The sequence below is a fragment of the Brachyhypopomus gauderio genome, chromosome 16, assembly GCF_052324685.1.
Source record: "Brachyhypopomus gauderio isolate BG-103 chromosome 16, BGAUD_0.2, whole genome shotgun sequence".
Lineage (NCBI taxonomy): Eukaryota > Metazoa > Chordata > Actinopteri > Gymnotiformes > Hypopomidae > Brachyhypopomus > Brachyhypopomus gauderio.
The window spans coordinates 22,377,063-22,392,215 of record NC_135226.1 but is presented as its reverse complement, the minus strand read 5'-3'; the positions used below and the strand labels follow the sequence as shown (position 1 = coordinate 22,392,215).

Here is a 15,153-nt window from a genome sequence, read left to right as displayed (position 1 = left end):
AAAAATGTACAAACCATCCAGAAAAAATGAATTAAAAAGTCAAATCTGTCTTCTGCATTCTGTGAAATTAAATAAAATGAAAGAGGCTGATAATGTACTGGCAGGAAGAATATTTGTATACATCATACTGTAACGCTGGCGACTGGATGAAGGACGAGACACAGAATACTGTTCGCTACAGACGTTACTTTATTTGTCTTTACACATATAGCGCAGACAGTGCACGTTTAACACTCATATAGAGACACATAGACTCAAACAACGACGAGCACAAGACACTGCGCGAACGCACATTAAATAGACAAACTACATAAACCCCACGTGATGACGAGACGAGCCACAGGTAAAACGAATTATCACAGGACGCAACCGCACCCACGGAAATCCACTGACGCAGATGACGTAAACACACGCCCAAAGGGAGGGGTCGGGGACCATAACGTGACACATACAATGTGGTGTACATATCAGGGTGCTACAGACAGATATTAACTTGTGTTACATTTTGTTTTAACATTATTTATCACTGGTAGTGTATATTACATGTAGTATTTACCATGTGATTACTGCCATTAGTGGTAAGCGACTAATAAAATTAAAATTTAGGGATAATTAAATTGCTATTTAAATTCTAAGCATGGTAAAGAAAAAGACTCACAAGTGAAAAACAAAATTCAAACAGGTCTACCCCATAACCCCAAATAAAAGTATCTTCACTTCTTGTAAAATAATTTGTAAGTAAAATGGAACACAAAAGAATAGTACTAATCTTTGATAAATCAAAATGTTGGGTGCAAATAGTACACACTGCTACGTATACCCGGGTGCAAATAGCACACACTGCTATGTACACCCGGGTGCAAATAGCACACACTGCTACATATACCCGGGTGCAAATAGCACACACTGCTGCATATACCCGGGTGCAAATAGCACACACTGCTATGTACACCCGGGTGCAAATAGCACACACTGCTGCATATACTCGGGTGCAAATAACACATACTGCTGCATATACCCGGGTGCAAATAGCATCTGCCAAATATGTTTCTTTTTAATCAGGTCTGAGGATCAAGTCGGGGGGATGTTGAAGGGTGTGTCAGGCGCCCATTCACTTGACTAGACAGACAGCTAGCGATGGAATGAATTTTTGAGGCAGAAGCGAGTTTTGAACGTTTACTTCAATCTTCAGATACATAGAATTCTTCCTTCTCTCTCGTAAAACTAAACAAACACAGAAATGTACATAGAAGTGTGTTCGCTGCATCTTCTTACATACATTTTCAGTAGCATACGAATTACATACGGAAACGAACATACTAGTTAGCTCTACGTGACTTGCCGAAAATCGTCAGGCATTCTATCTACACACAAACAATATAGACTCATAAAGGCATGAATTGGTCATTTTACATAAAACTATAAACAATATTCACTTACAAGCAAAGCCTTCTCAAGGGCAAGAACGGCCTATAAGGATGAGCACCTCTTCACTTTGTGATGGTTTAAATGAACTGAAATAACGAACTTCTTCTCAAACTATGACATCACAGAAAGTTCCATTAGTTGAAGGTAAGTGTCAAAAATAAAAGACAGGCTTAATAATGGATATTTTTATACTAGAAGACACCAGGGTGGCGCCAGAACCCCAAACATTTCAATGCCATGACAAAGGGATACAGGATTGTTCAATCTTTTCCCCTTTTTGTCTATGACAAAAAATGTTCAATAAAAAGACTTTGATCAAAAAAAAGAATCCCGACAGAGGCTAATGAACAGCACCAATTATATTAAAACCAGACAATGGGGAGGGATAGAAGTATGTGGAGGCAAACGAATAGATTGGCAACCCCAAAGCAGTGCATGAAGGATGAGCGTCTTATTTTTGTGCAAGGAGGACACGTCCGTGGGTGGTCCCTAGAGGTTGCGAAGGCGGATTTATCGACGTGCCGTATGTAGGGTGGGTTTCCGGCCTGTATAGGGGTGCGTACACAACTCGCGTTCACTGCCGCAGTAGCCAAGATCTCGCGGAGCCGGCCTCTCTCAGACTGCCCAATGACGAAGACTTAGCAGTGACGTCAGTCACAGCTGGTGGGGTGCAGCCAAAACCTTGTTGCTTTGGTTACTTTGCCGAGAATTACTTAAAGCTAAACTAAAATCAATGCCTGTCAGCCAAACAGAATTAACTTTAATTTAACTAAGAAAAGAAAATGAAATTGACTTAAAAGACAGATGAATTAAAGCAACTTTCAACAATGACACAAACTAGGTTAAATACATTTCTCGAGAAATAAAGATCTTCTTGGAGGTTAGACTCAGATTTGAACTTGGTTGCGGTCTCTTGGCATCACTCCAAATAACTCGGTTGGTTGCGGTATCGTGGCATGACTCCAACAACTCAAAGTTGCTTCTCGAGTAATGGTTTTTATCTAACTTTTAGGGGCATGATCGTAGTATACCCATTGGTCACTACACTGTTGCCCACTGGATCTTGGTTACTGAATATTCATTACCTCTGCAAAGGAAGTTCTTTGAGGAGGAGAGTGTGTGTGTGAGAGAGAGAGAGAGAGAGCATCGTGACAACTGCCCTTCCCCCCAGGTCCAGTTAACGGGTGATGAGAAGCAGACTAGGTATAGAACCGCAGCACAACTCAAGACAAAGAGAATCCCCTTTACCTAAATAAACTGACTTGTATTACTCTGCCTAATTAAGTATTAGTTTTGTTCTATCATTCAAAACATTGAGCCATTCTTATTTCCCACTTTTAGACAATAAATGACACATAATGCACAGACAGGCATGAATCTGAGGTCACATAACCACACATAGATATGCTTACATTTGAACTAATAGCACACAAACTAATACATAGATGCATACACCTAATATAGCACATTACATGTTGATACTTGATTATACATAAATCTAAAATAATACACCAGAATACACGGGTGTCTATAGGTCTAAAATAGCACAGCACAGGAATATGGGGATACGTACACTGTAAACCCCAATGTTATCTTTAAAACAATCCAGTAATCATTAGTAATCTTTACTTAAAATCTTACATTATATTACCAGTACTTGGAAATCAAAGTTGCTTTCACTTTCTTAGCCGTAAATGTTAAAATTAATTGTGTTTTTGAGTTTTAACTACACAAAATAAGTTTTAAAATTTATACATATTTGCTCTGATTGGTCAACATTAAATTTGAAATGTAACGTCCCACCAAGAAGAGCATGAACAAAAAGAGCGCGAGTAAATTGTCTGTATAAATCTGCTGTTACTGAATTAACTATGTGATGGGCAGGGTGAGCGAAAATAAATGGAAGCGATCACGCCAAGTCTCAGGGAAATAGGATGGTTTAATATGTAAAGTGCGCAAACCAAAACCCGTGAACTGATCCGAATTAAGGATATAATAACCAGCAGTCAACTGGTACAAAGACAAGACCTATATAGACGAACAAACGACCCTCAGGTGAGACGAATCGCGGGCTCCGCCCACCTGAGGGACGAACACAACGCCACACCCACATGACAAGCTGCTGCTGTAGACGGGGGCGACCAGTAGGGGGCCGCCGTACCGTGACAGATCCCCCCTCCAAGCCGCACTCCCCTCCACCGGCTGTGCGGCCTACAGCAGCAGCACACAAAACAAAGGGGCAGGCAGGCAGGGACAAGGGACACACCCCCTGTAGTCCCGGAGCTGAAACACAAAACACAAACAGGTTAGCTCGCCTACCTGGGCGGGACCCTGGACCGACTGGGCCGTCAACAAGACAAAACCACGCCCCGGTCGGTCACAGGGCCCTCACGCCCTAACCGGCCTTAAGCCGCATAGCCCCACAGGTGCGAGGACGGCGGGCCACGGCTCCGTGTCCGTCCGGGGTGTATGTGTGCAGGTTACCTCCCTGGGGCGTGGCTAAGTCACCTCCTGGACCTACCTCCTCCCGGAGCTGGCCCCTGCCTTCTGCTAGGGGCCACCCCAGCCTCCTGGGGAGTCAGCCCCAGCCGGAGCCTGACTTTACGAGGTGGACTCCTCCACCAAACCCAGGAGCGCCAGAGACCGAGGCCCAGAGCACCCTTATCGCGGGCTGGGGAACAGCCCCCAAGGGCCTCCTGGTCACCCCGAGCAGGAGGGAGGATCTCCATCCTCAGCAGGAGCTCTTCGGACCAGAGCCCTATCGTCCCCAAACATCCGGGGGCCCCAGCCCTCTAGGGAGGGGCTCTTTCCGACCGGGCTCCGGTCACCCTACAACATAAGGGGGCTCCTGCCAGCTGGAGACCCCCACAAGGTCCAGGACTGCCACGATCCACCACCAGGGAGAAGCACCTGCACATAAAACACAAAAAGCACACACACACCCACACACACCAACACAAAACACATACGCGCACTTACCCTGACCATCTCGGCACCCCGCATCCGGGGGGAGGGGTCTCCATCTCAGCAGGAGGGGACACCAAACAACTCACCTGATGCATCAGGAGAGGGGCCCCTACCGGCTCCGGAGAACACCCTCGACTCCCTGGTCAGGGCCTCCCTTAGGAGCGACGCCCTCCGTGCCACTCCTCGTGGCACGGGACCATCACTGGTCCACCCCCACACACACACTCAAGGGGGAGGAGCATGTGTGGAATTACACACAACAGTTCACAAGCACGCTAAAACAAAACGAACACGAAAAGACAAAATACAAAAGACAAATGGACAGGACCAACACACGCACGCTCTGTAAATGGTGACGCAACCACTCCGGCTCGCAGTCGCTCCCTAATTCCAACACGGAACACATGGGGAGCGAGGCGACAAAAGCGAGTGATACTCGCGTCACGGTTTACAGGGACGCGCCTCCCCAGCTCGCAGTCGCTCACAACACACAAACGCAACACAGAGAGCGAGGCGACAATGCCGAGAGGCACTCGCGTCTCACACGCACAACATTCAAACGTGTGTGTGCAGCACGCTTCGGTCCCGCTGTCCACACACACACACATTACGACAAAAAAAAACGAAACGCACATCCATAAAAGAGGAGCTTTACGGGGGTAACGGACTCCAGTCCTCGCCGTGTTTCAAACAATACACTAGATAAACGAACATTTAAACACAGCGGGACGAGTGGAGACCGACCCAGCTCACTCTCATATGAAACATACAACACCACGCAGACAAACACTTACCACGAGACATGACCACGAACGAAGGAGAAAGCAAAGGAGACTGGCGGCTTCCGAAGGTGGCTGGTTATTCTGTGACGGGCAGGGTGAGCGAAAATAAATGGAAGCGATCACGCCAAGTCTCAGGGAAATAGGATGGTTTAATATGTAAAGTGCGCAAACCAAAACCCGTGAACTGATCCGAATTAAGGATATAATAACCAGCAGTCAACTGGTACAAAGACAAGACCTATATAGACGAACAAACGACCCTCAGGTGAGACGGATCGCGGGCTCCGCCCACCTGAGGGACGAACACAACGCCACACCCACATGACAAGCTGCTGCTGTAGACGGGGGCGACCAGTAGGGGGCCGCCGTACCGTGACAAACTATCTCTCAAAATGTGTATGCAAGCCTAAAATGTGACCTAGGATGGCATATTATAGTAATAAAAGACGACATGGATTGTTATGGTGAAATAACATCTATGATAATGCAGACACAAGATAAAGACCACTATTGTATTCTTCATCACAGCCGTGGCGTTATGGTGAAATATCCGATCGGTTAGAGCACTTCTTAACCAATTAGATGGTGTGGCAGGAACGAACTGTTTTATAGATGTGTTAGCAATGTATTAATTTGGATAGATTGCTGATAATGCTAGCTTGCTGCTAATGTTAGCATTCAGTTACATGTTAGCATTCAGTAAATGTGTTGCTGTGTTTAGAGTTTTGAAAATGTATCTCAAGTATTGGGAAACGCATGTTAGCAGTCGTAAAAAAACTGTAAAGGATTTCTTAGAATTTAGCAGAAATTTTAGTTAGAAATACACTCACTACCAGCAGGATGTAAAGTTGGTGTTTATTTTAACTTGGCTGAAGTAAATGAGAATGCTTCCTCTCTCTCTCTCTAATTTTATGTTGTGCAAGGCAAGCATTTTATTGCTCAAAAATAACTTTATTGCTTAAAAGCACTGATTTGAAGAATCTTTCTGTTCATGTCACATTATAGCCTATGTGTTGTCATTCACTTGATCTTTTGTATGAAGCACACTGTTTTGCTTTTGACTGAAAGCAGTAATTGTTTAAAATGTTGTTTGATGCCAAATGATAATAAACAAGTTCATATCTATGAAACCAGTTTTGCCAGTGAAGTTCATTTACAATAATTATAACAATTAAGTATTAATAATAAAAAATCTCATAAGTAAAAGTATTAAAAATTTGATGTATTAACTGTAAGCAGTTAATATTAAGTAAGTTAATATTCTTAATAGTTTAAGTTATTTGTAATTGTGTAGAGTTAAATTAACAAGTAAAAGCAACTGAGTGATTTTTAATTGAATAAATTGAGTAATTTCAACTTTTGATTAGTTCACTCTATTTAAATCATATAAGTATGAATTGTATCCATACAACTCAATTATTTTAGTTTTGACAGAAGCCATTACTTAATTTTTTTGAGGCACGAGTTACCTCTGTTTTTTTTAAGTAGATTGAACTTATTAGGGTTAACAGTGTATGTCTCTATGAGTCCAACACACAGAATTAATAAACATGCATGTCTAAAATAGCAGAACACACAGTAATATACGCATGCATTCATAATGCATTTCAAGAATACAGGGACATGTATATCTAAATTATTGAAACACACAGGAATACATAGACATGCATCAATGTAGAGTGATTATAAAATAAAAGGTATTATGATGGAATCAATTAATACTAAATATATGAGAGATCCTAAGTTGTGCATTTACATCAACCACGGATCACATAATGTTCAAATCTCATAGGCACATGGTTCAGCTTGTGCATTGATCCTTTGTCCAGGGTCCTTAATGGCTGGTAAAATGAATATTGGTTTTAAGGATAATTGGTTGGAAGGCTGTCACGTTTGGTGTCTTTAGACTGATTGCGACGAGTTCCTTCCTGTAGGCTAGATTTTGATTCAGTGTACATCTTGGATTTAAAATTATAAAGACCGCTGAAATATTTGCATCCTTAGGTATGAGTTTTAAAAAAGAACTTCCAAGAGATGGTAAATTGAAGTTGAAGCCTTGGGGAATCAGATAACGCTGGAATTTAGAGTTTATGAGTGTAGGTCCTTCCTGAGTTCATGAGCCCTTTGTCCTGGAGCATGACCAGAACACTTTTATTGCCATTCCCCCGCACTCGGGAAATCAGACCGTTGTGAGTTCCTTAGAACACAGGTGATGGGTAGAAAACCTTCTTTCCCTTTTTCAAGCATTTTAAGGGATTAGATGAGGTCAGTCTCTCACGCTTTGTGAGGGGAGGTCATCTCTGTGTCATGACGGTGAAGTGGCCTTGGCTATCTCCACTACATCTGTGGTAATCAAATAATTGGTAGGACATCTTGCTTGGATTGCTGATAAAGACGTCGTCTCGAAGGTCCTGTGGCCGCTCAGTTCCTCTGAAGGTGGTGGTGGTTATGTCAGCTACCCTGGAAACAGACAAGCTTGGTGCCTTTTTGGGCCACTGTCCTGTGTTCACCATTCCTGGCAGAACGTTTCCACAGTTGTTGGACCAAAGGACAAAGAGGGCTCTGTGTACACTGTAAAAAAAATTGTTGAGAAAATGTAAAATATTAAAGCAACATGATGCACTAAGATTTTTTAGTTACCTCAACAACTGCACTGGTAGTCATTCTTAAAAAGATTTGTTTGTTTAGCCAACTTAAATTATTTTATTCATATTAATAACTTTAAGATAACTACAAAATTCCTGTTCAGAAAATTACTGTTTTTGAGTTCACAGGACACAATATTTTCTATTGTCACGTATGGCCTCGCCCCCTCGCTTAGCTGTCACTCCGGGTTCCCTTGTGTCTGTGTTCCATGCCTGTTTATCCCGCCCTGCTCGTTTGTCTCCGTGATTCCTCGTTTGTTACCACGCCCCCGTGTCATTGCCATCATCTGTTCCCTGTTAATGTTCTGTGTATATATAGTCCCTGAGTGTCCCTTGTCCCTCGTCGGTTGTTTTGAATGTTTGGATGTTTGGTTTGTCATTGCCCGTGGTTTGTTCCTGCTTTATTATTCCTTACCTGTTTCTCGTGTTTTCTGTTTATCATGCCTGTGTACGCCTGTTTTACGGACTGCCCTCCTATTATGAACCCGGACTGGCTTAGCAACGATGATGATGGTATGCCCCTGAATAAATCTCGCTCTTCTCAGCATTTGTGTCCGTCCTCTCGCTCCGCTGCGCACGCAGCGTTACATATTTACAGAACAAGAAATGCTAAGTTGACAGAACTCAACATTTTAAGGCAACATGATGCATTAGTATTTTTCTGTTGCCCTTACTAAACTTCTATTGTTTAGCTAACTTAACTTACTGACTGGCAGTTCTACTTGCCAAACCAATCCTAAATGACCACACCATTCATATACTGTAGTACATATGCCTCAGTAAGACATTGAGCACATGGTATACAAACTTGCATTAATTTATTCCAACCAGTAACTGACATTTGAATACATTGCTTCTGCATTGGTACAGAAGCATCCTTGCCTAAGGGAACCTGTAGGGGCAAGGGCTATGAAGGATGGCTACTTAGCATCAAGGATAAGAAACACAGTACTTCCTCTGTAATGTAATGCAGCTCGCGCTGCAGAGAGAGGAGACGGACACAAACGCTGAGGAGAGCGAGATTTATTAAATGGAATTCCAAAGACGTGGTCGTAAGGGCAGACATGGGTCATATCGGGTAGGCAGCCCGATTGGAATAGGTAAACAAGCATGATAAACAGAATAGGCAGGGAACCAGAATGGCAGGAAAAAACAGAGCAGACTCACCAGACAACAGAAAAATAATAAAAATAATAGTAATAATAATAATAATACATTTTATTTGATAGTGCCTTTCAAAAACCCAAGGTCACCTTACAAACAGATAAAAGCAACAGTAATAGACTGAATCAGCAATCATTTAAATACATCAAGGTAAAAACAATACTAAAAGAGTCTTGACAAACACCACAGAACAGCTTAGAGAGAATATGCTAACTTGAACAAATGAGTTTTCAATAGAGATTTAAAAGAGAAGAGAGTCAGTGTTCCTGATAGCGGGGGGAAGGGAATTCCAGAGCTGAGGAGCACAGCGACTAAAGGCTCTACTGCCCATAGTGACGAGACGGGCAGAAGGAACAGTAAGATGAGTGGAGGGTGAGGATCTGAGGGAACGGGACGGAGTGGAAATGTGTAGCAGTTCACACAAGTAAGGAGGAGCAAGGTTATGGATAGATTTGAATGTGAGCGTTAAAAATTTTAAATGAATTCTTCAATGGGTAACCAGTGGAGCTGTTGCAATACCGGGGTGATGTGTTCTCTGGATGGAGTACCAGTAATGACCCGGGCAGCAGAGTTCTGGAGCAGTTTCAATTTATGGAGAGTCTTATTCGGGAGACCAAAGAGAAGTGAGTTACAGTAATCTAACTTGGACGTGATAAGGCTATGAACAAGGACAGCAGTAGCATGAGGAGTAAGAAAGGGATGGAGTCGGTTAATAGTACGTAAGTGAAAGTAAGCAGAGCAGGTGACAGAATTAATATGAGATGAAATAGAAAGTGTACTATCAAGTATGACACCCAGATTCTTTACCTGAGGGGAAGGATACACATGAGAGGTGTCAATAATAATGGGAAAACTTGGAGATTTGGTTAAAGTGGAGGGAGTACCAACAAGTAAAACTTCGGTTTTCTTACTGTTGAGTTTAAGAAAATTAGATGAGAGCCATGACTGAATTTCCAACAGACAATCAGAAATGAAAGAAGGGGGAAAAGACGAGGTAGGTTTGGAGGAAATGTAGAGCTGGGTGTTATCAGCATAACAATGAAAATGTATGCTATGTTTGCGAAATATGTAGCCAAGGGGGAGCAAGTAGATAATAAATAGGAGAGGCCCTAATACTGAACCCTGGGGCACACCAGCAGTAACAGGAAATAGCCTAGAGGAATGAAGTTTAAGTTGAAGAAACTGAGTGCGGCCTGAAAGATATGAACTAAACCATGCAAGTGGAGTTTGACGGATACCGATGGAAGCTAATCTATTCAGGAGGATATCATGAGAAATGGTATCAAATGCGGCACTGAGATCAAGGAGGATGAGAATAGTGAGAAAACCAGAATCAGCTGCCATCAAAAGGTCATTAGTGATCCTTAACAAAGCTGTTTCAGTACAGTGGTGGGGGTGGAAACCAGATTGGAATTATTCAAAAAGATTATATTTAGCGAGGTAAGAGTGGAGCTGGGAGGCAACAACTTTCTCCAGAATTTTTGCAATGAAAGGAAGATTAGATATGGGGCGAAGGTTATCGAAGTTATTAGGATCTAAGCCAGGCTTTTTTTAAATCTGAGTGACAGAAGCTGTTTTCAAAGATGATGGAACAGTTCCAGAATTAAGAGAAGAGCCAATAATAGTGGTAATGAGAGGAGCCAAGGTAGGTAGACAAGCTTTAACCAACTTTGTGGGAAGAGGGTCAAGCTGGCAGGTGGATGGTTTAGATTTATGAATAATATTTGTTACATCAGATAAGGACGGAAGAGTGAAAGCTGAAAAGAAATGATAGGTGGGCAGTGAGGAAAACAGGGAATCAGCTTCAGTATAGAGAGCTCTTACAGAGCTAAGTTGTCAGAGATTTTATCAGAGAAGAAAGACAAGAGAGAGTTGCAAAAATCAGGAGAGTGCATATGAGAGGGAAATGGGTCAGAAGGTTTAGTTAAACTGGCAAACAGAGAAAACAAAGACTTGGAGTGACCTTCATTAGAGTTAAACAAACCAGAATAATATGCTGATTTTGCTAAGACAATGCAGTCCTTATAGTACATAGTATGGTTATCATACATTTCTCTATGTATTGTAAGTCCAGTTTTTTTAAACAGACGTTCTAGTTGGCGTCCTTTGGCTTTGAGAAGCCGCAGGTTAGAGGTAAACCATGGAGCTGAGCGAGCGAATGAAACAGATCTATGTTTGAGTGGAGCAAATGCATTAAGAAGGTTTTAGAGATTGACATTATCAGGAGTTGACAGACTGTGACCCGATGGATGGTCAGATATAGCAGAGGAGAAAATAACAGGATCTATATCATTAATTTTCCTAAATGAAATATCATGCGGTACACAGATTTTCGAAGCTAGTATATTAATATTAAAATAAATGAGCTTATGATCAGAAAGGGGAAACAGATCAGCTTTGCAGTGAGTAGGGATAACACCAGAACAACAAACCAAATCAAGAATATGACCTTTAGAATGAGTCGGGAAGTTGATGTATCGTTGTAAACCAAAACTATCCAGACAGGAAGTGAAATCTCTGGAGAGAAGGTTATTACCATTGTCCAAGTGGATATTAAAGTCACCAACAATAATCATATTGGGGGAGAGGACAGAGAGATGAGTGAGAAGAGCAGCAAAGTCATATAAGAAATCCTTGTTAGGTTTAGGTGGTCGATACATAAAATAGTAGGAGTAGATCCAGGGAGCCGAACTGCAGTGTATTCAAATGAATGGAAGAGTGGTGCAGAGACAGGGATGACTTTCCAGTGCTTCCGGTGAATTATCGCGAAACCTACGCCCCTACCCAAAATGCGGGGTTGACTTATGTAAACAAACTCCGGTGGCGTTGACTCGTTAAGAGAAACAAAGTCGTTGGGAAATTGCCATGTTTCAGACAAGCAGAGAAAGTCCAACTTACAGTCGCGAAGGACATCCTGGATGAGATGACCCTTGCTAGTAAGAGCTCGGACGTTTAGTAGACCAAAGTTCAGGTTGGAACTGCGATGTTTGATGGTAGAGTTAGGCGACCTCGCCAGGTGGGCTAGTACATCGCGGTTGACTCCACGGTCAGTATTTCGGACAGGGCGACGAGTACTAGTCCAGAAAGATTGTACTGAGTCACTGTCACTGGTAGTGTAGTTTCGCCGTGACCCATGGTGGATGTATTTACGACAGGAATTAAAAGCGATGTCCGGATGGAGGTGAAACGCCACAGGTGGAGGTCCAGCCAGCAGTGGTGGACAGTAACGAAGTAAATGTAATTCGTTACTGTACTTAAGTAACATTTCCATGTATCTGTACTTTACTCAAGTACTTTTATTTGGTAAGACTTTATACTTTTACTTCACTACATTTCAAAGCGAAACTTTTTACTTTTCACTTCGTTACATTTACAGAAACATCTCGTTCCTTTTCTATTTTTAAATCAACGCTTAATAAAAGACTATAACCAATCAGCGCTCAGTAAGAGTTTAAGATTTGTACGCTAATTGGCTGAGGATCTGACATGGCTGCAACAGATGGCTTTCCCCAACACCCCTGGATTTTTATTTAGCCCAATAGTTTAAATTCCTCGAAAAGAAAAATGATTCGTATTCCTTCAAGTGTCTCCTCTGCATTCCGAAGAACACATCGCTGTCATCATTTATGAACTCGCCGTCAAACTTGAAAAAACACATCGAGGTAAGTTCGCCATTAGATGAGTACTAGCAACAGGGTGGTTTATATACCCTGGTTAATCAAATTGAAATACACAACTTTTAACAGATGCTTTTATCCAAAGCAATGTGCTAGTACCCAAATTGCAATCTGTGGAGATGCTAAGCGCCAGTTTAACACAGACTCCCACATCAAACGTTAAAGTCGGGGACACATACACGCGAATTTGGCCAAGCGAAGCGAACTTCGCAATTCATTCATATGAGGGAGGCAAAGGCAAGAAAATATGAGCGAAGCGAAGCAAAATTATAAAAATTATTATTATTATATTAATTATTTACGGTCGTAGATCAGCACAGCAGTGCCAATATTACACGTTATAGCACGAACCTCGAGTGTATTATTGCGATTATACCACAGTTCAATTATCGCTGTTTATTGAAAGATTTTGAGTTAAAGAGGACGAGAAAATACGACCTGTTTGGTTAAAAACACTCCGCCAGTTAAAATAGTTCCATTCAATGGCTCGCTACTAAACTTACACAACACTGGAACAGCCTTACCCAATAAATATTATAGAGGTAAATATGCACAAAACCAACTGTTGATGAAATTGTATTTATTAAAAATAAAGTACAACAATTATTGACCATCCACGGCTGATTGGAGGTTCGTTCAGGTATCTGTTCAGTCCAGCTCTTAAACCAACGACGCTGCTGATGCTATATAAAGCTGGGCATACACTGTACGATATTTTAAATCGTGTACTCCGCTCCAGCTCAAATTGTACGACTAAATCGCAGGGTTTAAAAGTTCACAGCTCATGATTCATATACTCACACTATACGACCCGACGCTCTCATGCGATCTCACGAGGAGCGATTTGAATTTCAAACATGTTTGATATTCTTGCGACGCTGCGATTTCTGATCGGGAGTTGGTCGTGAGGTGTGAATCGCTCCTCGTTTACCTGTGTAAACTATACGATGCACGACACGCGATTGAGCCGAAACTCGGCCCGATCGCAAAAATAGTCGCACGAGTGAAAAATCGGCTGAAAATGGGCCAAAAATCGCACAGTGTACGCCCAGCTTTACTCTCCTTTCACGTTTCTGACGGATCCATAAAACGTCGTAAAAGCTAATTGATTTCATTTTGGTTAATACTAAAATCGACTGCAATGTCGTTGCTCTTTAACCAGGATGTAAATACATTAAGGACGTTTGTTTTACGGTATTAACTTCGTTTCTCTGCATTTCCAGCTCATCCAAATCATTGTTTGTAAGCGTGACAAACCTTGGCTCATTGGAAGAATCAGGCTGGTCATTTATAGCTTCATCCTCCAGTTTCAGATCGAAACAAAGGCTTTCGAAGCCAATAGATTTAACAAACTCCCTGTAATTCATTTTGATAATGTTGCTGCTTGCTTGTTTATAGTTGCGCTGTTTGGCCTGTAAACGCTGCTGCGTTGCTAGGTTACCTGTATGTGGCGGAGTAATACATGGAGAGCTTCGGTTACAGTGATCGCCTCTCAGCCAATCGCATTGTAGGGTCAGAACTAACTGGTATAATAATAATTATTAATTATTTGGCCAAGTTTAATATTATGAGTTCAGTTGGTTGGGCTGCACACAGTTCTAGTTGCTAAGCTTCCCTGTCCCGCCATGTAGTGGACAACGTATAACCTCTTCATATACTGTATCGCCTTTGCAAAACTTAGGTAATGCTTCATCAAATGTAATGTTTATAGTGAATGATTTATCAGTTGTGTTTTTATTGATTTTCATCAGTTGTGATGGTGTTTGTTATTTTTTATTAGTTTTTTGACAACCTAAATGAATGAAAAATAAAATAATGAAACTTGAATGAATGCTTTTTGCGTTGATGCTTCGAAAGCACTTGGTCTTACTTAAATATAATATAGTTTTTAGTATTTTGTGTTTGCTAGGCAAATGTAAGGCACTGTTTCGTTGTTCACTTGTTGATCGAGTAGGCCTAGGGGTTTTGATGTGACGCTAAGAAAAAAAAGTGTTTACTTTTACTTTTAATACTTAAGTATTTTTGAAGGCAGATACTTTTGTACTTTTACTCAAGTAAAAAATTGAGGTGAATACTTTTACTTTTACTTGAGTAATATTCAATGCAATGTAACTGTACTTTTACTCAAGTACATAATTGCTGTACTTCGTCCACCACTGCCAGCCAGGTGCCTTTGTGCGCATGTGCACAAGTCTAATGAACTCAGACAAATTGTGTAACAGCAAATTGATTGTTCTGGTAATTCAAAGAATTGTGTAAGCTCAATATCAGAGTGAAATCTGTTGGCCTGACATGTTTTTGCTTATTCATGCTAAGTAATCCACATTTCTTGGTTTCAGTAACTCCAAATCTCACACCAGATGAACAAAACGTAATTGCTTTTTTTACAGTGTATGTGAAAGCGGTGAGTTGTGAAATTGTCCACTGATTTGAGTGCTGGGTGTTTGTGAGTGTGTTCTTGAGAGTTACTGCTCTGATGTGGGTTTCATT

General features: G+C 41.7%; 1 protein-coding gene across 3 annotated transcripts in view; it reads right to left on the bottom strand.

Moving 5' to 3' along the window:
• Positions 1-131: 131 nt before the first annotated feature.
• LOC143477661 (integrin alpha-L-like) overlaps positions 132-15,153 on the bottom strand; it is a 34,829-nt gene continuing 19,807 nt past the window's right edge. For all 3 annotated transcript variants that reach the window (XM_076976368.1, XM_076976370.1, XM_076976369.1), the window contains exon 12: positions 132-7,748. In XM_076976368.1, coding sequence (XP_076832483.1) covers positions 7,684-7,748 — 65 coding nt within the window. In that variant the 3' untranslated portion in view covers positions 132-7,683. The remainder of the gene's footprint in view (positions 7,749-15,153) is intronic.